Source organism: Thermochaetoides thermophila (assembly GCF_000221225.1).
Source record: "Thermochaetoides thermophila DSM 1495 unplaced genomic scaffold scf7180000011814, whole genome shotgun sequence".
Taxonomy (NCBI): Eukaryota; Fungi; Ascomycota; class Sordariomycetes; order Sordariales; family Chaetomiaceae; genus Thermochaetoides; species Thermochaetoides thermophila.
The window spans coordinates 1,407,631-1,433,172 of NW_006383030.1; the positions used below are offsets into that span (position 1 = coordinate 1,407,631).

At 51.5% G+C, this 25,542-nt stretch overlaps 7 protein-coding genes across 7 annotated transcripts; 2 read left to right on the forward strand and 5 right to left on the reverse strand.

Moving 5' to 3' along the window:
- Positions 1 to 5,350: 5,350 nt before the first annotated feature.
- On the forward strand, positions 5,351 to 6,296 carry CTHT_0014060 (uncharacterized protein; the record flags this gene model as incomplete). Its single annotated transcript, XM_006691857.1, has 2 exons — positions 5,351 to 5,495; positions 5,728 to 6,296. The coding sequence occupies 2 exons, from the start codon at positions 5,351 to 5,353 to the stop codon at positions 6,294 to 6,296; spliced, it is 714 nt and encodes a 237-aa protein (XP_006691920.1).
- Positions 6,297 to 6,488: 192 nt separating this feature from the next.
- Positions 6,489 to 6,852, reverse strand: CTHT_0014070 (uncharacterized protein; the record flags this gene model as incomplete). Its single annotated transcript, XM_006691858.1, has 2 exons — positions 6,489 to 6,693; positions 6,758 to 6,852. The coding sequence occupies 2 exons, from the start codon at positions 6,850 to 6,852 to the stop codon at positions 6,489 to 6,491; spliced, it is 300 nt and encodes a 99-aa protein (XP_006691921.1).
- A 1,422-nt stretch (positions 6,853 to 8,274) lies between these two features.
- CTHT_0014080 (uncharacterized protein) lies at positions 8,275 to 12,820 on the reverse strand (the record flags this gene model as incomplete). The annotated part of the gene is made up of 2 exons (XM_006691859.1): positions 8,275 to 12,113; positions 12,190 to 12,820. The coding sequence occupies 2 exons, from the start codon at positions 12,818 to 12,820 to the stop codon at positions 8,275 to 8,277; spliced, it is 4,470 nt and encodes a 1,489-aa protein (XP_006691922.1).
- A 2,186-nt stretch (positions 12,821 to 15,006) lies between these two features.
- On the reverse strand, positions 15,007 to 15,666 carry CTHT_0014090 (uncharacterized protein; the record flags this gene model as incomplete). The annotated part of the gene is made up of 2 exons (XM_006691860.1): positions 15,007 to 15,323; positions 15,624 to 15,666. The coding sequence occupies 2 exons, from the start codon at positions 15,664 to 15,666 to the stop codon at positions 15,007 to 15,009; spliced, it is 360 nt and encodes a 119-aa protein (XP_006691923.1).
- A 230-nt stretch (positions 15,667 to 15,896) lies between these two features.
- On the forward strand, positions 15,897 to 17,435 carry CTHT_0014100 (uncharacterized protein; the record flags this gene model as incomplete). The annotated part of the gene is made up of 1 exon (XM_006691861.1): positions 15,897 to 17,435. One exon carries the CDS (start codon positions 15,897 to 15,899, stop codon positions 17,433 to 17,435), a length of 1,539 nt encoding a protein of 512 aa, XP_006691924.1.
- Positions 17,436 to 18,093: 658 nt separating this feature from the next.
- Positions 18,094 to 20,644, reverse strand: CTHT_0014110 (uncharacterized protein; the record flags this gene model as incomplete). Its single annotated transcript, XM_006691862.1, has 4 exons — positions 18,094 to 18,143; positions 18,251 to 19,474; positions 19,910 to 20,537; positions 20,615 to 20,644. The coding sequence occupies 4 exons, from the start codon at positions 20,642 to 20,644 to the stop codon at positions 18,094 to 18,096; spliced, it is 1,932 nt and encodes a 643-aa protein (XP_006691925.1).
- Positions 20,645 to 21,576: 932 nt separating this feature from the next.
- On the reverse strand, positions 21,577 to 24,913 carry CTHT_0014120 (uncharacterized protein; the record flags this gene model as incomplete). The annotated part of the gene is made up of 6 exons (XM_006691863.1): positions 21,577 to 23,369; positions 23,428 to 23,488; positions 23,543 to 23,754; positions 23,805 to 23,892; positions 23,949 to 24,565; positions 24,718 to 24,913. 6 exons carry the CDS (start codon positions 24,911 to 24,913, stop codon positions 21,577 to 21,579), a joined length of 2,967 nt encoding a protein of 988 aa, XP_006691926.1.
- Positions 24,914 to 25,542: the final 629 nt, after the last annotated feature.

Sequence of the window (25,542 nt, forward strand, 5' to 3'; positions counted from 1 at the left end):
GCTGGGCTTTACAGTCCTTCATAACCCCAGGGACCCTGTTATGAGTATGCCCCCTTCCATAGCTAATATCCACACGACTCTTTGTAGTTATAAGATCAACAACTAACGAAGCTTACCTTAGTTTTGTTTTTATTCATAGGTTCACAGGACATCCTTGAAAGACTTGGACACGGAAGCCGTCACTAAAACAACGTAAGCAGGGTTTGAAAAAGTGCTTCTGGCTATATGATCTTGCAAGAAAAACATGGCTTGATGCTAGAATCCTGACCTATGGATATGATACAAATCTTGGCTTTCAGTTCTTTCGCCCACAAAAGCCCAACAAACGTGCATGGGCTTGCGAAAAGTCTTTTGAATGCACTTGCTAGGAAGCGTAGCGACCAGGAAAAGTCTCGACCCATCCTTTTCATCGCACATAGCTTGGGTGGGATCATCATAAAGCAAGCTCTGTTGCTCTCAAAGGAAAGCAGAGCAACAAACGAAGCTGATCTCCGCTCAATTTTTTCAATTAACGATTGGTATCATCTTTGGAACTCCTCATCAAGGAGTTGAGCCTAGAAAGCTTCACCTTGTTCTCCCACGGATCGCTCGACTGATTGGGATTCAATTCCCGGAGCATATTGTCGATGCCTCCAGACCACGAGCTGATCTTTTGCAATCATTGTTCACGAGCTTTAGGTGCCTGATTCAGGAAAACAGTTAGCTCATCTTTCCTTCCAGGAAGAATATGAGGTTGGTGGTTATGGCAAAATTGTTGAGGATAATTCGTCTTCCCTGGGCGTTGTCGGACTCGAGAGGACGGACTATATTGCAAGAAACCACATGGGCATGTGTCGCTTCTATGGCACTGAGAATCCAGAATGGGAGAAAGTCACACATGCCATCAACTGGATCATTAAATCTACCAAGTTGGCGATGCGCACAATTGGTGACCAACATGACCAGTCTGATCTGTATGATGCTACTGCTGGGCACGAGTCAGTTCCGTCATCTTCTGATCTTCAGCGACAACAACCAAATTCCACAGCAACACAAAAACCAGGAACAGCAGAGGAAGAGGAAATTAACCATGATAAGGCTGGAAGAGAAACAGCCGTTGAAAGTCATGATGAGTAACCAGTCACAAAGTACACATGGCCTCACACACCCAGCCAGAAAAGCCAAACCACTTAACCTCATCACAATCACACGCCAGATACCATGCAATGATCCCGGGATATATCATAGAAAAAGCACTGGATGGTCTGTATTTTACCGAGATTGAGCAACGTCGTCTCAATTTGTCTACTGCCAAAAAGGGAACATGCACATGGTTCCACCAAATTTCACGATACAAAGATTGGTGTGATCCCGAACCGGTTAACCTTGTCATCATCTTCACTAAGATGCATTTGGATAATCTTATCAAAGTCTGTCCTGCACGGCGCTTCTGCTTTGAGACCTATCCTTATTATGGTTCACCCTTTGCCGCGGCAATGTTTCCTTACAGCGATGACAAGAACTTGAAAACAATTAAAGTAACTGCTCACGCGTGAGGGACCTACGCTTTGTCTGGATGCCGATACAAGCTGGCACTTTATAAACATCATGGATAAGACAAATGTCCTGCCTGGTTTTCACCAGGGAGGGAACATTGGAAGGACCGAGTTCGTGTTATGCTTAGCATGAACAAACGAGCCATTGAGTTTGTCATTGATTTCATAGGTTCGATGCAACCGCTGGCGTGCCTTCTTGACTCGACTGACGAAGCTGATGGTCGCTTCTCTTCCATGCAATTGAATGTATAGATCTGAGTCTTGTAGCAAAACTGCTCAGCGCAGGCGCCTCCGTCACTTTGATCGACCATAGAACCGGACTCTGCTTACTTGGGTTTTTGACAGCACTGTCAGCGGAACACTAAAGGAAATTGCGAAGCTTCTACTAGAAAAGGTCGCGAAACTGGCTGAACCCGAGAAGGAACACATTATCAACTTAGAGGATGTCAATGGTATAACACCGCTCCATCTAGCATGCTATTTAGGTGATGAGGAGCTAGTCTAGCGCCTACTTCAGCTTGGAGCTTATAACATTAGGCATATCCAGCTCAACGATCAATGTGACAGGCCTGGAGATATGAGGCATAGTTTTCAGATCTACCCCATTATGAAAGAAGAGGTTCCGTGGGATCCTAATCTTATTGTTCAAGTACAATGTTATTATGATCAATGCACCAGATGGCAAGGGACAAACGCTACTTACTAGGGCTTGTGCGTATGGAAACAAAGAAGTAACCTGGCTGCTTGATCACGATGCATTAATCGACTGGATTGATAACGATGGCAGAACCCCTTTATTCTATGCAGCCAAGCGGGCCAGATTACCTTTCATCAAACTGCTTGTTGAGCAAGGCGCCTGTATAAATCTGACCTTTGATGTGAACCATCAATCTCCACTTGGGACCCGCAGGATCAAATCAGGCGCTGTGGACGACAAGGATAAGATCGCTAAATATCTTCTAGGAAAGGGGCTTTACCAAATTGCAAAGGCCATCCACCGGAGTTCAGGGTGATGAAGGAAGAGAAGTTGGAAGATGGCAGTGTGAGAGTGAGAGTCCAACTTACCGGTGATGGAGTGAGGCAATCAGAGCTCTCCATTGCCTATGACAAACGCCTAAGCCTTATCAATTTCGCCGCTGATTGGGGGAGTGTGGATAATATACGAAGACTGCTCAACAATGGCACAGACGTCACTGAGCAGAATGAGGACAGGAGGATGTCCCTTCATCTAGCCGCACAGAGAGGTCTTACCCAAGCCGTCACCTACTTGCTGGAGAGAGGGGCACATATCATTTCCAGGGACAACAAAGGAAGAACTGCTCTGTGGTACGCTTGTTATGGGGTCCATTTGAACCTTGTGAAGCTCTTTCTCGAGAAAGGTGCCGACAGCACAGTTGTGGACAACTCTGGATATACAGCGCTTCATGCCGCTATGTCAGGATTTAGTCCTCACCATCACCATCACACAGATCCATCAGATGCTAGATCTGATGTGTGGCAGTCGTGAGAGATCAGCATGGAAAATCTGCGCTGTGGTACAGCATCCAGGGTCTGCTTGAAGAGGTAACGCAAATGTTGCTCAAAAAAGATGTGAGTATGGATGTGTTAGACGAGAGGGGTATGACTATTTTACACTTGGCAGCCAGAAAAAATCTCAGTGGAATCACAAAACGTTTGCTCCAAGCAGGGGCAGACATCGATGAAACCGATAAAGAGGGAACTACGGCCTTGTTGCATGCTTATAAATAGGGCTGTGAGAACGCCGTGAGATTACTACTCGAGCAAGGCGCAGATATTAACGCAAAAGACAATAGGGGAGGACGCCCTTATTACTGGCTTGTGGCAAAAGACATGGTGAGGTTGCGAGATTATTACTAGAGCATGGGGCAGATCCAATGGTCATGGACAACAAGGCACACACCGCATTGCATGCCGCTGTGGGAAAGAACCCAGTTACCACCAGGCCTGACATAGTCAAGGCATTGCTCGAAAGAGGCGCCGATATCAATTCTAGAGATTACAGGGGAAGGACGCCACTGTTTGAAGCTTGTAAACATGACCTTGGGCCCATCATGCAAGTCTTGTTGGACCATGGTGCCGATGTTAGGATTGCAGACCGAGGAGGGAGAACACCCATGCACGAGGCCGTACTGCGTTATAGCAATATCCAGGTCAAACGGATGTTGCTTGAGAAGGGAGCGGATGTCAATGTACATGATAAACAGGACAGATCAGCGCTTTGGTATGCCGGTAAACGAGGATACGAAGATCTCCGGTTGTTGCTCAAAATGGTGGAAATCCAAACAGCAGAGATCATAAATGGATGGCAGTCTTGCATGCAGCTGCGGCACATGGTAATGTTGCTATTATCGAGCTTCTTCTCGATGCCGGGTCAGCCATTGATTCAAGAGATAACAGCAACCGATCAGCCTTGTGGTATTCTTGCATTGAGGACAATTTTAAAACTACAAAGTTATTGATTGATAGGACGCTGATCTTGGAAGTATCACGGAAGCGGACGACATGGGATGGACAATTTTACATAGCATGGCATCAAAATCCACTCGTCCACGACCCGAACCGCCGTCGGCCATACATCTCGACCTTGAGACGGACGTCGTAAGTTTTTTGATCAAGGATGACATTGGAATTGAGATTGATACGAAGGATAACAGTGGCAGAACTGCACTTTGGCTTGCGGGTGCACATCATAATTTCTCAGTCCTGAAGAAACTCCTGGAACGGGAGGCTGATGAGAAGAGTATAAACAACAGAGATAAAAAAGGGCGATCAGTGTTACATGCCTGCATTCTAGCAATGAGATACGAGGACATCGAGTGTGTGAACCTATTCCTTGAGCTAGGAGTCGAAGTTGATGCGACCGATAACCTTGGGTGAACGGCTTTGTGGTATGCTGGGAAAAGAGGGTGGAAAAAAGTGGAGAAGATGTTGCTGGATGCTGGTGTAAACGAAGCGAAAAGGTATTCAGAAACTGGTGTCAGGAACGAAGAGGAAAATCTGGGTGGCCTCAGTTCTGATGAGTCAATTTTACGAGGTGAGTATTTTGGAGTATGGCTTCAGCTCTAGCGAGTCCGCTTACGAGGAGGATAATTCGGAGTATGGCTCCAGCTTTAGAGAGTCAACTTTGGAGGAAAGTGTGGATGACTCCAACTCTAGCGAGTACACTTGCGAGGAGGATAATTCGGAGTATGGCTCCAGCTCTAGAGAGTCAACTTCGGAGGAGGACAGTGTAAATGACTCCAGCTCTGGGGAGTCACTTGAGGAAACAGAATGGCAACTTGAACCTGAACTGTGATGAAGTCATATTGCAAGAGTAAAAACAGTTGTAATTTATTTTTGGTGTTATGATAGCTTCACAAATTAGAAAACCAATACCTTGTGACGCAACGAATACTTGCGAGAGCAGAGTTCTAATGACAAGAAGCCTAAAACAAGAAAAGAAACAAGACGGTTGGTGACTTGGCCTCATTTGTGAGTATGTGCACGGAATTCTCAATGACAGACATTTGATTAGTTACCGATATATTGATCTACTTTATCATTCAGAAATGCCGCGATGGTTCTTTGGGTTCTCATCACCCATCAGCAATATCCTAACCACGGGCACGGCTTCGTCAGGGGTAGTCAACATGAACACTTCGTCACCACGGCAACCTTAGAGTGCACATTTGAGTGGTCCGTGCTCAGCTGGACAGGCTACCTGGAAACCTTCCAAGCAATGTCGGCCGCAGATAGGAACTAGAGCTTCTCGAGCATTTGGGTACTCTAACCTTGCGTATCAAGATTCAAACATCATGATGTCCTCAACCGCAGCATCTCTGGACCGTCTACGGCCGACACCAAGCTACGGACTAGGCGGAACCTTCACCATCACATGCTCCACCCGCATCGCTGCCTCCCCGCAGGCCTGCCTCAGTGTCGTCACTAACTCTGCTGGATGTATGTGCTAGGTCCTTTTCCAAAACGCAACTCAGTTAAAGCCTTGACATTATCAACAGTCATCATCCCAAGAAACAACCTCCTTTCGTAACGCCAACCTCTTCCTCTTCAACCCCTTTCTCTCTTCTCCCCCCCACCCCCAAAAACCAGATCCTCTCTCCGTCGTGTTGTGACCCTTCAAACACCAAGCCTCACCTCAACTAACACAACCCAACCTATGTAACCAAAACAGATCCCTTATGGAACCGCTTCTGCCGCGCCTGCACAATCGACTACCAACCTCCCGGCAACAGCAGCGATACCAACCCTGCATACGCCAACCATGATCTCACTCTCCGTCTAGGCACACACTTCACCTTTGACGTATACCTCGACCCGGACGAGCCGCTCAACAATGACGACAGCGCTGGCACCAGCAGCGGCGGGGACATCTTCTCAGGAATCACTAGCCTGGCCAAGCGGGATGCGACATCACTGGAAGTAAGTGTTCTGGAGGAGTTTGACGAGGAAGTCGACGTCGAGGTTGAGGGTGGTGAGGGTCCCGGACAGAAAGTCCGGAAGCGGAGGAAGGGCTGGAGGATTGCGTGGCGGACGCGGGGGAGCTGGGCTCGGCCGACGTGGATGTTAAAGAGTGAGAGGGTGCAGGAGTTTGCGGAAGTTGGGGAGGGGGAGACGGAGTATGTTACGTGGGAGACATTTTATGGGCCTTTGGCACCAGTTGTAAAGGCTCTGGTGGGGGTTAAGGTTGCTAGGGGATTTGAGGCTTGGGCAGAGGGGCTGAAGGGGGCTGTTGAGAAGTGAGGGGTTTCTTTGTTTTGGGGGGGGGGTGTTGTTGGGTTTAGGAGGGGTTGAGAACTGTAGGTATGTCTACGAGATGGAACAAGTCATAACAAAACTGTATTAGTCTTGATGAATACGACTCTCGCTGTTCATCTTTGTCGCTGTTCGGCTCCCTAAAATCCTATCTCTTGTTCAAGCCAATATCTTGGACCTTCAGTTCGGCAACCCTCCCTCAACCTCCCGGTACACCACAAGCGGGAACTCCTCCACAATCTCAACAGCAACCTTCTTGAGCTTGGCATGTGCCGCGCAGTCGGTGTCGTAGTACTTCATGTCGTCCAGACTGGCGAATACGGTGTACGCAACAACAGTGTATCCTTTGGAGCGAGGGTCTTCCTTGGCCTGGCCGGCATGGCAGCTGTTGGGGCGCGTCAGTTCGACTGATACTAGTGGGAGGAAGTTGCACCATAGGGGAGACGAACTGGAGGATGTATGGCTTGACCAGTTTCTTCTGGTTCGCCGGATCCGGAACCTTGAACAAGGTAACACGGTGGATGGACGGACCCTTGGATGCCATGCTGACTCTTGTGTTCTGTGTCTGTGTTTTCAAGCTGGGGTTGATTCTGAGTTCAAGTTGGATTTCTGGAAGAAGACACACCCCCGACTTATAGTAGACACTCGAGTTAACCGTCCATTCCTTACTCTCTATCTCTCCTTCTTCCGATTACACGAATGCCTTCCCATTACGCAAGTTCCAGATGCCATAAGCTGAATTGAACCTGCTGCCACAACGGCAGGCGGACATCTTACCGGAAGGATAGAACCTCCGAGTCCCTTCCAGGTTCTGCCCTTGGGAAGGTTGTGAAACCGTTCAACACCGCGCCACATGCCTCTCATGACTCTAACCCGAGACTTGGGAAATGCAAGCCGGTGCTCTGACGATGAGCAGTTCCCTATGTCACTTTGAGACCTTCTTGAATACAAGCAGAAGTTGAGTCAACACTCACTGCCATGGAATGCTTGACAATAACTGAACTTCAACTACAGTGAGCTTCTCCCAAGCTGCAAAAACATCTGCGAATAGGGACCAATTCTCCACCGATAATGCCCATCCCACCAAGCTTGTTCATCTGTGCATCTTCCCGCCGCGCGGGGAACTGACATACAGATTTCCGCGTCCTGTGTGACCGGACACGGATCCCCGTAGATCTATCGACGACGATCCCCAATCGCCTCCAGTTTTGAAGAGAGGATGCCTTCCCAATGTAATATCCCTATTTGTCGTGCACCATCGTGTTTGGGATAAAAAATCTAGATGGCAAGAATCAGATCGAGAGTCATCAGCCGGTGACGCGGCTTCGGACAGTTGTGGGGGTTGTCAACGAAGGACATGTCGTATATGCCGTGCAGAGGCTCCTAGACACAAGAGTAACACGAATAAACAGTCTGACAGTATCGCAAGACGAAGAGTTGAACCATATAAAGTGCCCGTTTGATGTACATACGTGTTTTTTTACAAAGTATTCCGCCATAGCCCCACCAAAAAAAAAGTCCAAAGATTCTGCGCCCGCTTTTGTACAATAATGACCTAGAAAGCCCCAATATCCACGCCGAGACAGTAAGCTGCTGAGAGCAGAGATTTAAGGGTATCCCATACAATTAGTAATACACACAGCAGCAAATTCCTCGTGCCGTAAAGACGACACGACAAACGAAAGATCAAGCTCGATCTGGCCAGCCAGCTAAGTCTGTCATTTCTCTGACCTTATGTCGAGAATGTGCCCCTCTGCCCTCTGTACCATGCCATGTCATATTTCATGCCATTATTTTCGAACCCTTTTTGTCCCCTCCAATGATTTTTCGTTCCAAGTTCCAATCTATATCTACCGGCTTTCTCCGAAATGAACGATAAAAAAAAGTTAAAAACAATACAGCCCTCACCGAGGTTAAAAGGCAAAACAAAAATAATAAAGAAAACAATACGAAACGGAATCAAATCCTAATCCTCCTCACCGCCTCTCAGCAGCCCCCCCCCAGCCGCCACACATCCCATAACAAGCCGCATCTTCTCCAGCAACTCCGGCATGCGATACGGCTTCACCAGCACATCATCACACCCCGCCTGCCGCGCCTCCGCAATCTGCTCCATGCGAGCGTTGGCACTGACCGCGATGATGGGAATCCTCCCGCCACGGATGCGGCCCGCGCGTTCCAGCTCACGGATGCGCCGCGTGCATGTCAGGCCGTCTTGCACCGGCATCTCGATGTCCATGAGGATCATCGAGAGGGGGAACAGAAGTTGCTGGTCGAAGTCATGGCTGGTGCTGGGCGTAGAGGAAGACAACGGTAAAGGGGGGTTAGAGGTTAAAAGGTGTGTAGACGACCTTGGGGTAGCGTCGTCTCCTGTTTGGGGCTCCTCATCGGTGTCATCTGGTGCTTGGATGAATCGGTCGGTGCGCCGGAGCTTCTCAAGACATTCAAGGCCGTGATTAGCCACGTCGACTGTAAAGCCCATGCTCAGTAAACCGCGTCGTGTGATCTGCTGGTTGATGAGGTTGTCTTCGACCACTAGGACTCCCCTAATTTGAGGAGTTGATACTTCAGGCAACGGATGAGCACACTCGCTGATGGGTGTAGCGATGGGTGATACCGAGCTGTGATCAAAGATGCTTCCATTGGAGGTGGGAGTGGTTGAGTCACTCAAAGTGCTGCTTGTTCCAGCTCGTTTTCTGGTGCAAATAGCCTTGTCCTGGAGGGAAACACTCGAGATATCCAGTACAGGATGGCATCCTCTCGCCTTGCGGGTGACTGCTGCACTTGCTTCCGCTTCTTGGATGGCGTTGCTGCTGGGAATGCGGGTTTCGATGTAAAACCCGAATGTGCTGCCAACCCCAGGCTGGCTGGCCACGCCGATAGCTCCATTCTGGAGTTCTGTTAAGCGGCGGCTGATGAACAGGCCGAGCCCGGAGCCGCCATACTTTACGTGGGTGCGGCTCGATGCCTGGACAAACCGCTGAAACAAGCTCTTCTTTTCCTCCTCGGTTAATCCTTCGCCCGTGTCTTTGACCTCAAACATTAAAAATACAGGACTTCCACGGATTTTTGATGCTAACTGGTTGCCCTGATCACTGTTGACGGTATCTTGTGACCGGGGTATAAACTGAACTTTGCTTGTAGCTTCCGTTGGTCGTGTTAGACTAGCGCTAATCGTGACCGAGACATTCCGAGTCGGACCAGTCTTGGTAAACTTCAGAGCGTTGGTAAGCAGGTTGATAAGGACCTGCTTCAAGCGCGAAGGATCAAACTCTAGGTACTTGATGCCCAGCTCGCGGTAGGCGGGGTCGACGATCATGCTCAAGTTGATGTCGACCCGCCGTGCTTCCACTTCGAACATCTTTAACGCCTCCTGGACCATCTTGATGGGATCCACGATGATCGGGGTGATACCCAGTAAGTTCGAGTCCAGTTTGGACATGGTTAGGATGTCGTCCACAATCCGTTTCTGGTGTTGAGCACAGCTGACAATGGTTTCGGCATTGTCGATGCTGCTTTCGACGAGGTCGCGAGCCTCGGTCCTCCAGCCATCTTCAAGTTTGGTTGCATTTATTGCTGATTCCGCCTTATTGTGGTCCGTCCTGGAGCCAGCTTCGGATCTCCGAGCGTGAGTGTCGAGAAGCTCCTCGACCCGAGTGAGTGTGGCAGTGATTGCGTCGGCGCAATGGATGATGGCGCTCAGAGGGTTACGCATCTCGTGCGAGGTCATGTCGATGAAATTCTCTTGCTGCCTCTTGGACTCAAGAGCTTCCTCCTTGCGCTCTTTCTCCCAATCCAGCTGCCACTTTTGCAAAGAAATGTCGCTGAGGCAACCTGTGAAGCTTGTGATGACGCCCTCATTGGACTTCACCGGCATCAAAGTTGCCTGGACACACCTCGGTACGACAACTTTGTGACCCGAGCCGTCATCAGCGGTCCAAGTTGTGTTGAGCCTGACTTCAACAGTCTGCACCTTGTCTTCTTTGACCATCCTCGCGAGCTTTTCGGTGAGCAGCGAGTAGTCTTCCTCGCAAACACAAGATTTCCAGGGCCGGACGTCCACCTCAGTGGGATCAACCTTTTCTAGCCCACATAACTCAAAAAAGACATCGTTTGCCCCAAGCAACCGGCCTTCAAGATCCACGTCGTACAAGCCAACAGTTGCAAACTCGGCCATACGTTTGAGATTCTCAGCCTGTTGCGCGCGGCGTACTGCTTCCTCGGCAGCACGTTTGTGTGCCGTCACGTCTGTAAGGCAGGTGAGGATGCGGATGACGTTCCCGTCAACACCATACTCGGCTCTCGCTGTTGCCATCACATGACGCTCCGTCATGTCGTCGACTGAGACTAGGTCGAGGCCGGTCTTCTCAAAACTGGGTGGGGTTACAGGATAGACCTGGCCGTCGTTGCTGGCAGGTCGCTTTACCCGGAACTCGAATTGGACGTTGCCAGCAGTCTTGAGCTTCTCGTAGGCAACAATGACAACTGGCCGGTCCTCGTCCTTCACACATGATATGAAGCCTTGCTTCTCGATGCGGTCCGTTTTGGGGTAACCAGTAATCTTATACCAGGAATCGTTTGCATATGTGATTTCTCCTTGGGGGTCGCCGAAGGCCATCCCGACAGGGACAAACTCGGCGACTGCCTCAAACATCTGCATCGACTCCGTGGCTTCCTTTGTCTGCATGGCCAGCTTCTCCTTTAGCATGGCCTTGTCATAGGCGGCTTCTTCAGCTGCGTTTCGGCCTCTTCGGGTCTCTTCCTCCAAAAGCACTATTGAAGCTAAAGAAGTCGCAAGCTTCTGACTCAACAGAGCAATGTGTTGACGATAGTCGTTGTCATAGGGACATCTCGGGTTCAAGCCAAGGAGCAATAAACCCATCACTGCCTCATTTTTCGTCGGTCGAATGGGACAGATCACGGCTGCTCGGCAAGGATCTCCTCCAAACGCCCTCCACTGCAGGCCTTTTAGCAAATCCCGCGGCAATGTCCCATCCTTTGTTTGTAGGAGGATGGGATGTCGTGCAGACAAGGCCTTCCGGAATGCCAAGGAAAGTGCATCGCTATCGGACTGTAAATCGAGCGTTTGTGGTGCGATTGGGTGGTTGGTAGGGACTCCCAACGTCCCCGCCAAGCGACATACTACCGAGGAACTGTTCAAAGTTGGCGTTCCTGGGGGGTCTTGCGAATTTTCAACAATGTATAGGATCGCCAATGGTACGTCGGACCGAGGCTCGACGGCGGCTAGCTCCTGGATCGTTTTCTCCCAGTAGCTTTCCACATCCCGTGCTGTGAGGAGGGCCTCTCCTAGGTCAATCAACATTTTCATGCGACGCTCCCACAGACGTAAGCTTGTTGTCTCTGCAACAGGGTGCATGAAGCCCAAACACTCGTTATTCTCGATGATGGGGATGATGGACCATTTCAGGTAGGTCTCTTCAAGCCAGGGAGTGTCGCCTTCAGCTTCGGACTCCCTCTCGACGAAGAACCTCCATTCATCTTCGACTCTTCCCCGGTGATTAGGAGGGATAGCACGCATTATCTCCTTGAGTCGATGGCCAGCCTCATTCCATGCTTCTTGTACAGGCATGCCGAGCATAGCGGGATGCTTTGCGCCGCATATTTTGCTGAAGGCCTCGTTGTAGATGGTAGTGTATGAGGGACCCCAATAAATGGCGATAGGACGGCTGTCGACAAGAATTTGGTTGACAGTCTCTCTGAGCTTTGGATGCCATGTGTACATAGGGCCCAAGGGGGTCTGGGCCCAGTTCACGCTGTTGATGACATCCAGAAACGGACGTTGTTCTGCAGCATGCCCATCAGCAATGGCCTTGAAATCCTCCGCGGGCATATCTTCTTCTTCTTTAATTTTTTTTCTCACCTGGAGTGGTATCAGGAAGTATCCAACCAGGATCAGAAGCTGATCTTCCCTGAGACAAAGATTGGACCGGTTCACCCTGGCATGACTGCCGGTCTTTCAAGCTGATAGGAATGGTAACCGGCAATGATCTGCTGCGGCGCTCATCCGGCGATGATGATGGACAGATCGGGGCCGTCTCCAGAGCAGCAGAGTTCAAAGTCGCTGGCTCCAGAGGGATGATGAGCCTTGACGAAGACGCTGGAGCTTGGACCTGAGAAACATCGGATTGGAAAATACGGGCTGGCCCCGTCTGGAGCATCTGCTCATTTTCTCCGACAACTATTAGCTGTTCATTGACCATGAAACGGGTCCAGTAAACGCCCGAGTAGAGGAACGACGGAGCAGGAACAGCAGCAGGGCTCAACACGTCCCCTGAGTCTAAAGGAGACGGAGCTTCTGTGATCCATTGCCATAACGGCGAGAAGTTTTCGGCGCTCGAGGAAACGAGGGATAATAAAACACCGCGACCTGAGAATGCGGGGTTTGCGTAGAGGACGGTAGGCGGTTGTGGTGCAAGTGCGACAATAAATGACGGCCGCGGATCGGCCTCGAGCAGATCGATGATGCTGATGTCGTAGAGAGAGATATGCATTTTGCCCCCGGTTTTCGTCGCGATTCCTGTCACTTGGTCACCGTCCCCGCTGGCACACTTTCCGGCAGCCGCCACGGCAGGCGAAGTTTGTACGCGAATCGACGGCTTGAAGAACGGACAGACGACACGAGACTCATTCTCTTCTCCGCGCCCTGGTGTCTTCGCTGCGGTTCACCTAGCGATCGTCTCAATCGAGAGGCAAGCTAGGAGTGCGAAACTAACTGACAAATTATGGCCGACAGGGTATACAGGGTATTGCGCGGCTGGACTGGGAGGACAAAACCCGAACTATCGACGTTCTGTCGACACCGTAGTTGGCGCTGGCGATGATGGTGACAATGGTGACGATGGCCGCAACGTATCGGGGAACGGAACAGGCCAGGTCGTGGCAGATGTCGCACCGAGAGACGCATGGAAGCATCTGCGCGACAATTATTTGTCCGAGAAGCCCAGACCTTGCCTTACTCTTGCCCTCGGATGATTTGCAATCCACCTTCCCTCCAGGAACCGTCAAACTCGCAGATCAACCACGGACCCGGGTAACCCCATGCTGATCATGACTCCAGTTCTGGCCCTTGTGGGGTAAATAGTGGCGAGACAGTCTTGTCGTTAGTGATTTTTTATGATGCTGCTACCGAGGTAGCGGGGGATGGCGATAGGAAGCTGCATCGTAAAGCATGACGACTCGCGAGGAGCTTCGCCAAGTCCCTAGAGCGACTTTTACACTGCATGGCATGATGATACAGTGGGATCAAAGATGCTTTTAGGGTCTATCACACTACTTATGTACGGGATTCGTGCGCCCCATATGCAATTAGGGTATCTGTATGTAAGGCAAGTTTCATACATTCTTTCCCACCCAGATCTGATTGATTTACACAGTATCGGCTCATTGAAACCGAACTCATCAGCAACCTCAGCTTCAGATCATGATGCAGAAATCCGACTTCGACGTTGTGCTTGCGAAGTTGGATGCCACGAGCAAAAAAGCTCAGGGCCAAGAAGATGTTCCCGGCGGGCAAAGACGTGCGATACCAGTCTTTCTCGGCACCTGGAATTCGACGATCTGATGAGATCTAGTGAAGCCAATGCCCAGACCATAGCCAAGCTCTTGGCAGCTTGGCAGTGGTAACATCGCTCTTGGCACAAGTCTTGGGCCCGGAAAGCAGAACAAACCGTTGGGCATTGTGGGAGATCCGCTTCACATCGGCATGGATGGGACTTGCATCATCACATTTGCTGTGGATTGAAGGGCGGTAAGGCTTGGATGCCTTGCCCAGGTTTTGGAAGACGCCTCCGTTGGTCCAGACCATTTGCAAAAGTCCGGACAGCAATGGCTTTGGCGTGGCATGGCTTACAGAATCGCAAGTAAGCAAAACTGCACTATTGGGGGCGCGAATCCTGCACAGTAAACCCTGTCAGTGTAAGACTCATCCGCATTACAATTACAATACAGTGACGTCAGGTACAGTTGGCAACAGGCACAAAGGCTCCGGCTGAGAGCAATCCCTCTCTGGCCGACCTCATACAGCACACCTACCTACCTACCTACCTACCTACCTACCTACCTACCTAGGTAGGTAGATATTCCGCAATCTGTACTCCGTATGTATGTAAAGTCAAGCAAATATCTACCTTATATCTTCACGTTTAAAAGTTGGTTAGAAGATGTTGAGGTGATCTGGCATCCTCCAGCCGTGATTTGTTCGTGTACAGTAGGACAACAGGCTCTCTATCTTTTTGCACAAACGCGCGTCTGGAAGAGACCAGGCCGGACTTCTCAGGACAAAGTTCGAGGCCAAGACTGCCGGGAGCCGCCCAGCCTTGGCACAATGCCCGTTTGATCACTTGAGCATGGGCTGAGACGGAGCCAAGACCACAAAACACAGATGAGTCGCACACAACACGCAAGACACATACACTCGGCGCACGCAGGGCACGAAGTCCGAAGGCCACAGAGGCCACGATCTGCTGTACTGTATATGGCTCGCTCAGGGATGCCGTGGCACAACGGGATTACATTGTTGATAGCCGGATGCGAGCGAATGATCCAAGAAAGAACAGGCATTCCAAGGGTTGCGAGTACACCAAAGAGCCCAATTGCGATTGTGGACGACAGGACCACGACGCGACCAAGAAAAGAAGGCGTCGCCATCGGCATTAGCATTGGTGTTGGCATTAGGTGCCTAGCGCTGATCGGTCTGGGCGCCAAGCCACGACGGAGCGGACGGGGCGCGGTTGTTTACCCGTAGTCGCTGTTCGGTGCCCAGGAGAACCCAGAAAAGGCCCCTGGCGCCCGCCGAGAAATCATGCCCAGACTGCTCCCAAGACTCCGACGCCCGCATCCAGCACAACGCCAAGGACGGCCCAGGACGGGTCAGGACAGCAGGATGTGAGGTTAAAATGACACCAGATCCCAGCTTGACGGGAACGGCCAACGTCGTTTCGTCTCGTCGCCGCGACATGCTCGCTGCTCGCTGCCACGCTCTCCCTTCTTGGCACCCTGCGTCCATCACCATCAGCATCAGATCCACACCTCATCCGTAGCAGACGCCAGCGACTCCCGTCCGTACTTCGTTTCGCTGCCTTTATTTCGGATTACCATTACTATCCTTGGGGCCGGTTGCCCTCCCCTTCCCCCCCCCCCCCTCCGGTGGTGGATTCTGGGTTGTGGAGCGTTTCCTTCACCAACACTTAGTACAAGTATCATTTATTACTCTAGTGCCATCCTCCTTCCAGCGGCCTTTAAGTAGCACGCAATCACTACGGAGGACGCTTCCAGTGTCGACCCTGAATCGCATACCAGTACTCCTGTCGGGCTGGCCGTGTCGCCTCTGGAGCGGCATGGCGTGAAACAGCCATCTGCCAGTCCTCCAGCCCCTCCAATCCATACAGCCAGCTTAGTTGGATTCTTTCCAGATCGATCCCACCAGCGGTACCTGTAAGCGGGTCTGGTCGCGGTCGAGTTGGTCCAGCAAGCAGGGGTTTGGCCAGTCTGAACGACGCTGGTCTAGCTCGGTAATCAGTAACCAGTCTTCCTAGCGATCACCCACAGACACATTCGACGAGCCGTGAGATGCGATTTGCTCCCGCCCCGCTCCTGGCTTTGGCTTCCGGGGCATTGGCACGAAATGTTGTCCAGTTCAATGTCACCAAGGGCCCGCCGGGAGTCCGAATTGGCAGCGTATCGTACCTGAACCGCCGGGGTACATTCGCCGAGAATCTGATCAACAATGTTGCCGGCGGCGGCTACTTCATCGAAGTGCAGATTGGTACCCCGCCCCAGCCGGTGACCATGCTGCTGGACACCGGGAGCAGCGATGCTTGGGTCTTGAGTCGAGAGGCGGACCTGTGCAAGAGCCGAGAGTTGCAAGAACTCTATGGGATGACGTGCGCTGGCACCTACAATCCCGACAAGAGCTCAACTCACCACATGGTTGAGCGCAATGGGTTCAAAATCGTCTATCTTGACGGCAACTCCGCGTCTGGAGATTACATTTCGGACGACTTTATCATTGGCGACACCATGATCAAGGGGTTGCAGATGGCATGCGTCACCAAGGCTGTTAGGGGGACCGGAATTTTGGGGCTTGGTTTTAGCGAGAATGAGAAGGCTAAAGCCAAATACCCCAACATTATGGATGAGATGGTGAACCAGGGCTTGATCAGATGTAAAGCCTACTCACTCTACCTGAACGACCGTCGGACCGACTCAGGGAACATCCTCTTTGGCGGCGTCGATCTCGACAAGTTCATCGGCCAGCTGCAGATCGTGCCCCTGTACAAAACAAACGGCTCCAACTACACCTCCTTCGAGATTGCCTTCGACGGCGTCTCCCTCATCTACACAAACGGCACGACCATCGATGTCAGCACCTCCATCCTCGGACACGCCGCTCCCGCGGTGCTCGACTCAGGTACTACCTTCTCCTACCTCCCCGATCCCATGACCAGACCCATCTACTCGGCGCTGGGCGCCATCTACGACCCCGACCTCCGTTCGACCATCATCGATTGCAAATACCTCACCTCCGAGCCTAACCTTCACCTCACCTTCCACTTCGGCAACACCACAGCCGGCACAGCCGCCACCATCTCCGTTCCTGTCTGGGAAATGGTCCTGGACATCCTCCCTGCAAGCTACACCCACCCAGGCTTCACCCGGCCCTGCTTGTTCGGCATCCAAAGCACAGCCGCCATCGAGTCAGTCGGCACGGTCAAGGACTCGTCCAACTTCACCCTGCTGGGCGACACCTTCCTGCGCAGCGCCTATGTTGTCTACGACCTGACTCATCACCAGATCGGCCTGGCCCAGGCCAACCTTAACAGCAGTACCTCTACCGTCGTCGAGCTGCACTCCACCGGAACCAGCCTGCCCAATCTCAGTGGTGTGCCTTCCCAGCAGACCACTTATACCCCGACCCCGACCCTGTTCCCCTCCCGCTCTGGGTCGGAGGACCCTAACTCGGAGGAGTCCAAGAACGCCGCGGCCCCGGCTGTGGGGGTGATGGAGCTTCCGGGATGGGGGACGTCCGGGGGATTGGGCGAAATCTTGAGCGTCGTGGGCATGACGGGAGCATTTGCGCTTTTCGGTGGGGCGCTTATTGCGTTATGAAAATAGGACTGGAACAAGAAGGGAGACCACGGCTTTATACATGTACTGCATACTCAGAGTCAGTTTATATCTGCCAGTTTTGATACCTCTGCAGACCTCTGCAGCGGTGTGTTTGAAATGCCTTACATGTTTTTGAATTGAGCTTTGTTGTATATATATATATATATATAGTGTGCATGTGTGTGTGTGTGTGTGTGTGTGTGTGTGTGTGTGTATGTGTGTATAATATATGCATGTACATGTATGTATGACCGAACGTTAAGTTGTGTAGCTGCACATCAAATGGGATAGGGATGTTCAGACTGTTTAGACGCTTCGGTTTTCAAGATGGCGTCAGTGTCTCAACTTCTCGAGTTGCAGCAACACACCACGTATATACTTTCTCATGTCTCACATATCTCTCACGGCTCGGGAATGTTTTAAGAGACACTTGAAACATGGTGTGGCAGTGAATACTTCTGTTGTTGCATTGTAATCCAAAATTGCCAATTGACAACATCTAGGCTTGCACAAGCAGTGTTCGAATTGGGCAACTACTTTCCTGTTACGCTGTGTTTGTTCCTTGGATAATGACAATAATAATCCTAACGCTGTGACAACTCTCTTTGATCGACATAGTGGCATCATCCACAGATTCACAAGTTTTTTTCACCACCCACTACTTTGCTGGTCCCCAGGCCTTGACCTCCATGATAAATCCAACCTTCTCTCGGTTTGACCACTTCGATTCCTGCGTCTGTCATCATAACGCCGCCTACCCCAGTTGGCCCCCCTACCAGCTGTGTTCGAGGGCGTATGCTCGCTCCAAGACATACCCCCAGCATAGGTTTGGTCAATGCCGTTATTGTAGGCATATGTCCCCTCCCATTCGGACGCTGACTGATCCCTATGCGCCCAAGGCTGACTGGCCTGATCAGATGGCTGGAAGGCTGCCGACATGTACTGTTCGCTGGACCTTGAACCTTGGCCATTCATGAAGCGGACAGACCGCTGAGTGTTGGAGCCGTGAGCAATCACGACGGATTGGTGTTGTGGCTGAGGTCTTGAAGAGGGATTATCCGCAACCCTAATATCGGCCTTGGTATCTTCTTGGGGGACCTCATTAACCTCAGTAGTCTCTGGCATTTCTTCCCTGCTATTATTCTCGCTGACTCCGCTTTCAGAGGGACCCAAGTTCTCGAAAGGATTTTTGGGAATAGGGCGAATAAGTATGACTCCTGCCTTGCAGTCCGTTGACTCCCCAAACAGGTCGGAGGGGTCGTAAAAGCCAACTTCGTAAGGAATAGAGTTTGCTAGGTCTGCTCCAAGCTTTTCAGCATCTTGGGCCACGAAATGAGCAGCTTTCTTCAAAATTGCATGCAGATAGCCTAAGGTTGAAGGTTGTATCGGCTCTTGGGATTGGCCATCGTCGACAGCTTCAAACACATCCAGGTGTCCTAGGGCCGAAGGCTGCACCTGCTCACCGGATTGATCATCGACGACATGTTCAGCCGGAGTATTGTGTGGAACCTCTTGAACATTATCTTCGGGGGTAGTATCATGCTGAGCTGGTTCATGTTCGATCGGACCTGGCAAATTGGTGCTGATGGCAGCAAGCCATGCCTGGCCTGCACGAGTCACAGCCTCGTTCTCCGTCAACAACCTTTTCTGCGTAGCCTTGATCAACTCGAACAGCGGCGCGACGGTTGTCTTAATGAAAGTGCTCACTACCTCGCGAGAGGTCTCCGGAGCGAAGGTCAGGGCAATGGTCTCGGACAACCAACGAGGGGGTCTATGGAACTTGGGAGAGTTGTCATTTCGATTTTCTCCCGGCAGGAGGTTTGGATGACAAAAGAAATCGCCAACATCATGCAGTGCTTTTGCGAATTTTGGGTAATAGTTGTCATCAACATTGACCTCCCCCCAAAACCGGCAGCTGTGTTCTTGTCGGCGAGGCAAGCCTAGCGCCTTTGCAATAAAGTGGGCGAGAAGCATATTCGATGACCGAAATTCGAGCAGATCGTAGATTCGCATTGCATCGTGTTCTTCGAGGGTCTCTTCTAAAATTTTCTTGAAAAGTGTTTTAGTTGAGAAGCTGGCAAAAAAATCCCAGTCCCGATAACAAGTGTCCCGTTCAATATCGATCAAATATTTCAAGTGAAACTGCTGAGACTTGCGAGTACCACCAAAAGCCTCACCGAGAAACTCATATCGGTCTTGAGTTCGGAACTTGAGACGGTGACTAGGGAGTTGGCTAGCCCAAGTCGATAGAGAAGGGCCCAGTCGGGGAGCCAGGTCGGTCTAGGCGTCGGTCCAAATCGACGGGTCCATGACAGCATCGGGACTGAGAAGAAGACCGTGGTTACGTGCAAGGGTATTGAATTTATGCGATAATGTTTGGTGTATTTGACGCTTGAAGTTGTGAAACTTGCTTATCTGCTCCGGACTTGGTCGAGCTGGAAGTGGCAGAATAAGATGGTTCCTCCTATCCATACTTCGTTCGCTTTCTGGTAACAGGGGACTTCTTTCCTCTCCATCCTCCTCAGCAAACAGTCTGACAAGCTGATCAGCAAAGGCTCCGCCGCATGACTTCGCAATAACTTGCATCACACGTTCTTTGTCCTCTTCTTGAGAAAAGGTAGTGGAACCCATGAACCACGGGCGGCAGACCCATCCACCAGTTAGAGCGGAGGGTGTCACCAAAATGACACGAAGATTCAAATCTTTATTTGGGAAAGCCTCTCCGTGTCGATCAATAGCACGCTGGATCGCTTGGCGGATTTCCTGTGCAGTCAGGTAGACTTTTGCGCTCTTCAACTGACCATCAGGCGTACTGATAGAATCTTTTCCCAAGTCGATGCAGATGTCATGCTCAGGAGTTACGGGAGTAAAGGAAAGGATGGCTAGTGTCGTGTTGCGATCGAGGGCCCGATTAGCCTCGTAATAGATTTGAGTAAGAATGTAGTCCTTGAATTCATGGTTAGTCTTAGACTGGTGCCAGATTCCACTGCTGCCGGCTGACAGAGGTTTGGGCAATCGCCCCTGTTGGTCGTGAATGCTAAGATATTTGTCTGCAGCCTCAATAAGTTCTTTCACAGAAAGAGTGCTGACCCATGTTTGCCGCTGTCATTAAACATAAAAGTCAGTTTTTATCAACTAAATGAATAATCGCGCAACGCAATGCTGATAGCATGACGAACCTCGCTGGACCCGTCAAGAGCTGTGAGCATATGGTGCCAGGTCAGAAAATCAACCACCATCCAGCCATATCTGTCCTGGCTAGCATTTGTTGATGAGAGGCCACAGATGCCCAAGACCCCAACATCAGATGGCACATCAGGAGGGACATGAATAATGATTGACGCATCGGGCAAGGCTTCCCGCAACAGCCGTCGGAAGAATGGATGACTAGGATTACTGGATGTCATTGCTTCTATGCTCATGGTTAGTATTCCCTATTCTCAGAGAAAAAGATTCCCCTGAAGAAAAGCTCACATTATTTGTCTGTTCACGGGGTTAAACTGAGGCCGCAAGTAGTGCACTAGAGGGCTTTTGATTGTAAAAGATCCAGAACAGCGTTGCTACAAGCGAATTGACTTGGTGTTCGCTCTGGCCTAGCTAGTGGCGAGCAATCGGATGGCAGATGATATCGATAATCACATGAAAACACACAGGATAGGTAGTGTAGTGCATCTTCTGAGTTATGGAAGGTAAGGTCTCTTCATCCTGCACAAGGGAAAGCCTAGAGGATAGAAGCTTCCACTCATGTTCGAAATGGATATCAGATGTTACATTTCAAAGCATGGTTGGTTTGAAAAAAAATGACAATCCTCGGGTTCAATATTGGGTCTTTGAAAGAAACACATGATGAGGATCAACAGCATGCATCTTGACAACCCGCTCAAAAGAGATGTAAGCCAGTTAAGACCCGTCCTCAAGTCAGCAAGACCTGAACTTCCACGCGGAGGGGTATGGCATGTAAATTAACACAGGTATCTAATGCTATTGATGTCCCGAGTGACCAACTCATCTTGTAGAGTCCTGATCAGTATCTCATGTGCTCCTCTCTGGTACTGAATCCCAACCACCCCAAGACCCAAGTGGACTAAACGAGACACTGGTATCCCATTTTAAAAAAATTTTTGCACCTAATATACGGCTCTTATGGTCCCAGCTTTTCAAATCTCTCCCTAGCCTTTTCCCTCGTCTTCTCCACGAAAGCCTGGAAGCCACCACGCAGACTACGAGTAGCCTCCTCAGTGGCGTCACCAAGCTTGCCGCCCTCGGCGCCCAACCCGACGCCTGGCACATACGCTTCCGTGGCGATGGCCTCAGTACGGCCAGAGCCCTCAGCACCCAGACCGGTCCCCTCGGTCCAGCCCATCTTGGCCAAGATCCCGGCACCCTTGGATTTCTTGGCCAACGGCACGTCTTTCTCGTGATCATCGGCCGCAGCAGAGGTGGAAGCAAACTCCTTGCGCTTCTCGGGTATGGTACTAGTCGTCATAGTGGGCTGTTTCGGCTGACCAAAGGCCTTGCGACGTTCGAGAGCCCGGTCGCGATACTGTGGCTGCAGCTGGATCTGGACGCTGCCGCGTGCTTGCTCCCAGCGTTTCTTGAACTCAGCGTCCGGCTCAAGGATGCGCATTTTTTTGCCCATGGCCTTGAATTCGGCCGCGGCACGCGCGCGGTTCTCGGGCGAGGCTAGCATGCGCTTGTGCAGCTCGCTTTGCTGTTCATGCAGCCAGATTAGCCGCGCATCCTTGAAGACGCGACGGCAAAGCACACAGCGCAAGGTGTCAAAGTCGGCATAGGACTTGTACACGGGAAGTTGTTCGGACTTGAGCCTCGGAGTGCGGCGCACAATGGTTCGAGGGGTCTTGTTGAGAGCAGCAAGAGCCGCGGCCGCCTTCTCGCGGACCTCAGGGTCCTTGTACAGCTGGTGAGCGCGTCTCTCGTGGTCGATGAGGAGATCGCCGCGAGTTTGGGGCAGGCCTTTCTCTTGAATTTGCTCCTGCGTCGGAGCCTCCCAACCGCAAACGAGACAGGTCATGCTATCCCAGTTTGCATACGACTGGTACTGGTCGCCCCATTGGGGGGTGACTGGACCGTCGGGCTGGTCGGCCTCACGGAGAGCACCAGAAACAGCACCGGCAAGGAAGTCCCGTTCCGAGACCAAAGCCCCGTCCGCACCAGATTCTGCGCCCTCTCCTTGCTTCAGCCCATGAAGCTCGGCCGACGCCTTGGCCCAAAGCTGCATCTGGGGTATCATGGCAATCTTGCTTCCAGGAGCAGCGTCCTTCTCCTTCTTGGTCTTCTTGACGGGTCGTGCTGCTGCTGTCCCAGATTTTGTATCATCGCCTTCGGCCTTCTCCGGGCTCGGAACACCTGGCAGAGGCTCGGTCGAGACGACATGCGCACTCGGATATGCGCGATCATCCCAGTACTTGACACGTACATTCGGATTGTAGATTGGAGTGAAGGAGTACGCCTCATTTTCCGTAGGTCCCATGTCGAAGGCGGGAACGAAGACGCCGGTATGGATGAAAGCGACCACAACAGGCTTGGACGAGATGGTAAATTTGGGCGACGCGCGGAATTTTGCGACTGCACCTTTGGCGTCTTCGACTGTGGCGAACTCGGCAAACCCATACCGCCACGACTCGTTCGTTTTCTTGTCGCGCATCAAAAAGACACGACGAAGAGATCCAGGTCTTGCACCGAGGCTGGCTGTGTTGTTGGTAGGGGCCGTGGATTTCAGCTTGGTGGTGGTTGTGCCGGCGGTTGTCTCTTTCGGAGGCTCCGGATTCTCAACAAACAACTTCATAACGCCCTTAGCGAGAACTTCTTCGGTGACAGACCCCTCAAGTTCTCGGACCACGATATACTGAGACGGTGTCTGCTGAGGACACTCGTCGGTCTCGCCGGTCAAAACGGGGCCAGAATCGTAGCCATCTTCCCAGATGTCAGAGCAACAATACACAAGATGAAGATCAGGGTGTCATATGCCTACCTGGACGCTCCGTTTTGCACTTGAAACACACGGCTCGGTGAGGGTAGTTAATTGCGCGGCACTAACGGCCATCAGTAAGGCAAAGTGATCTGAGAAGAAGAGGAGAAGAGCGTACCTTGATGCACTCCCAATCGTCTCCATCTCGACGTGTTTCTCGTGTAGAATCGATATCATCACGATGTCTAGGAACTTCGACTCTCACAGTGATAGGGTCTGAGTCTAGGCCACGGGAATGCTCCAGGCGAAAGGAGATGGTGGGATAATATCGGCCGTAAAAGTGTTCGGCATCAGAACGGCGATGAAACTCAACAATGGCGATGCGGCGACCTAGTATGAATGAGAATGCGTCCAACATAGAGTAGGAAGGACAAACGCACCATTATGTTCGTGTCGTAACCGAGCGAGCCTCACCTGATCGGTAGAAAAATAACGGTCCCTAGTAACATAATCGAGACCGTAGAGGATCTGGGCGCTGGTCAACCAGCCTGGTTCATAAATTTCAACCATGGAGGACGGCATACGTCACGCTCAGTGGCATCCTCGGGGAGGCCTTCGAGAATTAACACCTTCCCGGAGCCGTGGTGATGGCGGGAAGAACCCTGATGACGGTGATCAGGATACTCGCTACCGCGGTGGCCGTGGCCAGAGGACCGTGTGTGGCCAGAAGCAGTAAGTTGGCGCTCATCATCATGACAAAGATCAGCAGACTGATGCAGCGCAGCATGCTCCATCTCATCAGTATAACGGTAGGCTCGAGCAGACCCTGATCCGGGATGACCATGGAAATCTCCTCGGGCCCCATACTGAGCGCGAGCGCGAGATGGTTGCGAAAACTGTGAATGAGCCACGGGTGCCTCCGGATCTGTATTATCACCACGATCCCGCGGATCACCCCAACCCCTTTCAGGGCGAGGCTCTAGTCCGTGGGAAGAGGCATCATGATCGTAGCGGCCACGGCCTGAACCTCGTCCCTGTCCATAGCTCCAGCGGTCGTTGCCGTAACCTGTATTGCTGTCATAACGATTGCCTCTTGGCGCGCGATCGTGATCCCGGTCAGCGCGGCGGTGGTAGTCAGCGCCAGTGTTTTCAGCGCCGTCCTCGTCGTCGTAGTTCAAGTCTCTTGGGGGACCGGGGGAATCTTTGAAGAAAGAAAATGGGACAAGCCCAAGTCAGCCATCTTCTAGCCTGATCGAGAGCAACGACCACAGAAACTCAAAGGAGAACAATGGTAATAGTGTTGGAAGTGCCATGCGGAGGCGGGGGCTGGTATGATCGTGCGGGTTCCAGTACCCTTCCTCGACCGGCGGTAATCGCCATCTCTGTCATCAAAGCGGCGCGCGCGAGGGCTGCGACTGCGACTCCGACTGTAGTCTCCGCTGCGACTACGACTACGGCTGCGGCGCTCGCGATGGCGATCGTAGTCGCGGTCGCGGTCGCGATGGCTTCCCACGTCACGGCGCGGCGAGCCCTGCCGGCCTGGATACATGGCGCTGGCTGGCTAACAAGTTGGAAGGCAATGAGAAAGAGAGAGTAGAAAGAAATGAAAGAGATAACGTAGAACAGCGTCTCTCTCGGTGTGGATGGTGCTTGAACCGAGCAGCTGGTGGCTGCCAAAAAGAAGACCCCCAAAGCCAAAGACAGCAGAGACGCAGCAAGCGTCAAACGAACCCACCAGGAAGCTTGATGCCAAGAAACCTACGGTGCTCTTATCGTTATCGATCGCTAAATGTGATTTTTGGGGCTATATGTTACAGTGCGAATTGCGAGCGATAACGGTGCCACAAGGGAGTGATGGATTGACAACCATTAGTTGAGAATTACCTAGGAGTTGTGATAAATGTCAACGCGGGATGTATAAATGCTCAGTACTTTGTAGATCAAAAAGAAAGAAAAAAATATAAGATCACAGAGCTCTTATTCCAATACACTTGTGCTAGATTCGGCAAGGGCTTTCCCACAGTTGAACGTGGGGGCCCGCATCTCCTCCCTCTTCACCTGATGTCCCTGCTCTCACAACTCCCGTCACCCCTCCACGACTCAGCTTGAATCAACAACACGGGCTTGCAAAGGTTATTTGTGGCTTGATTGTCTTTGGTTTCGCTACCTGGAAGTTAG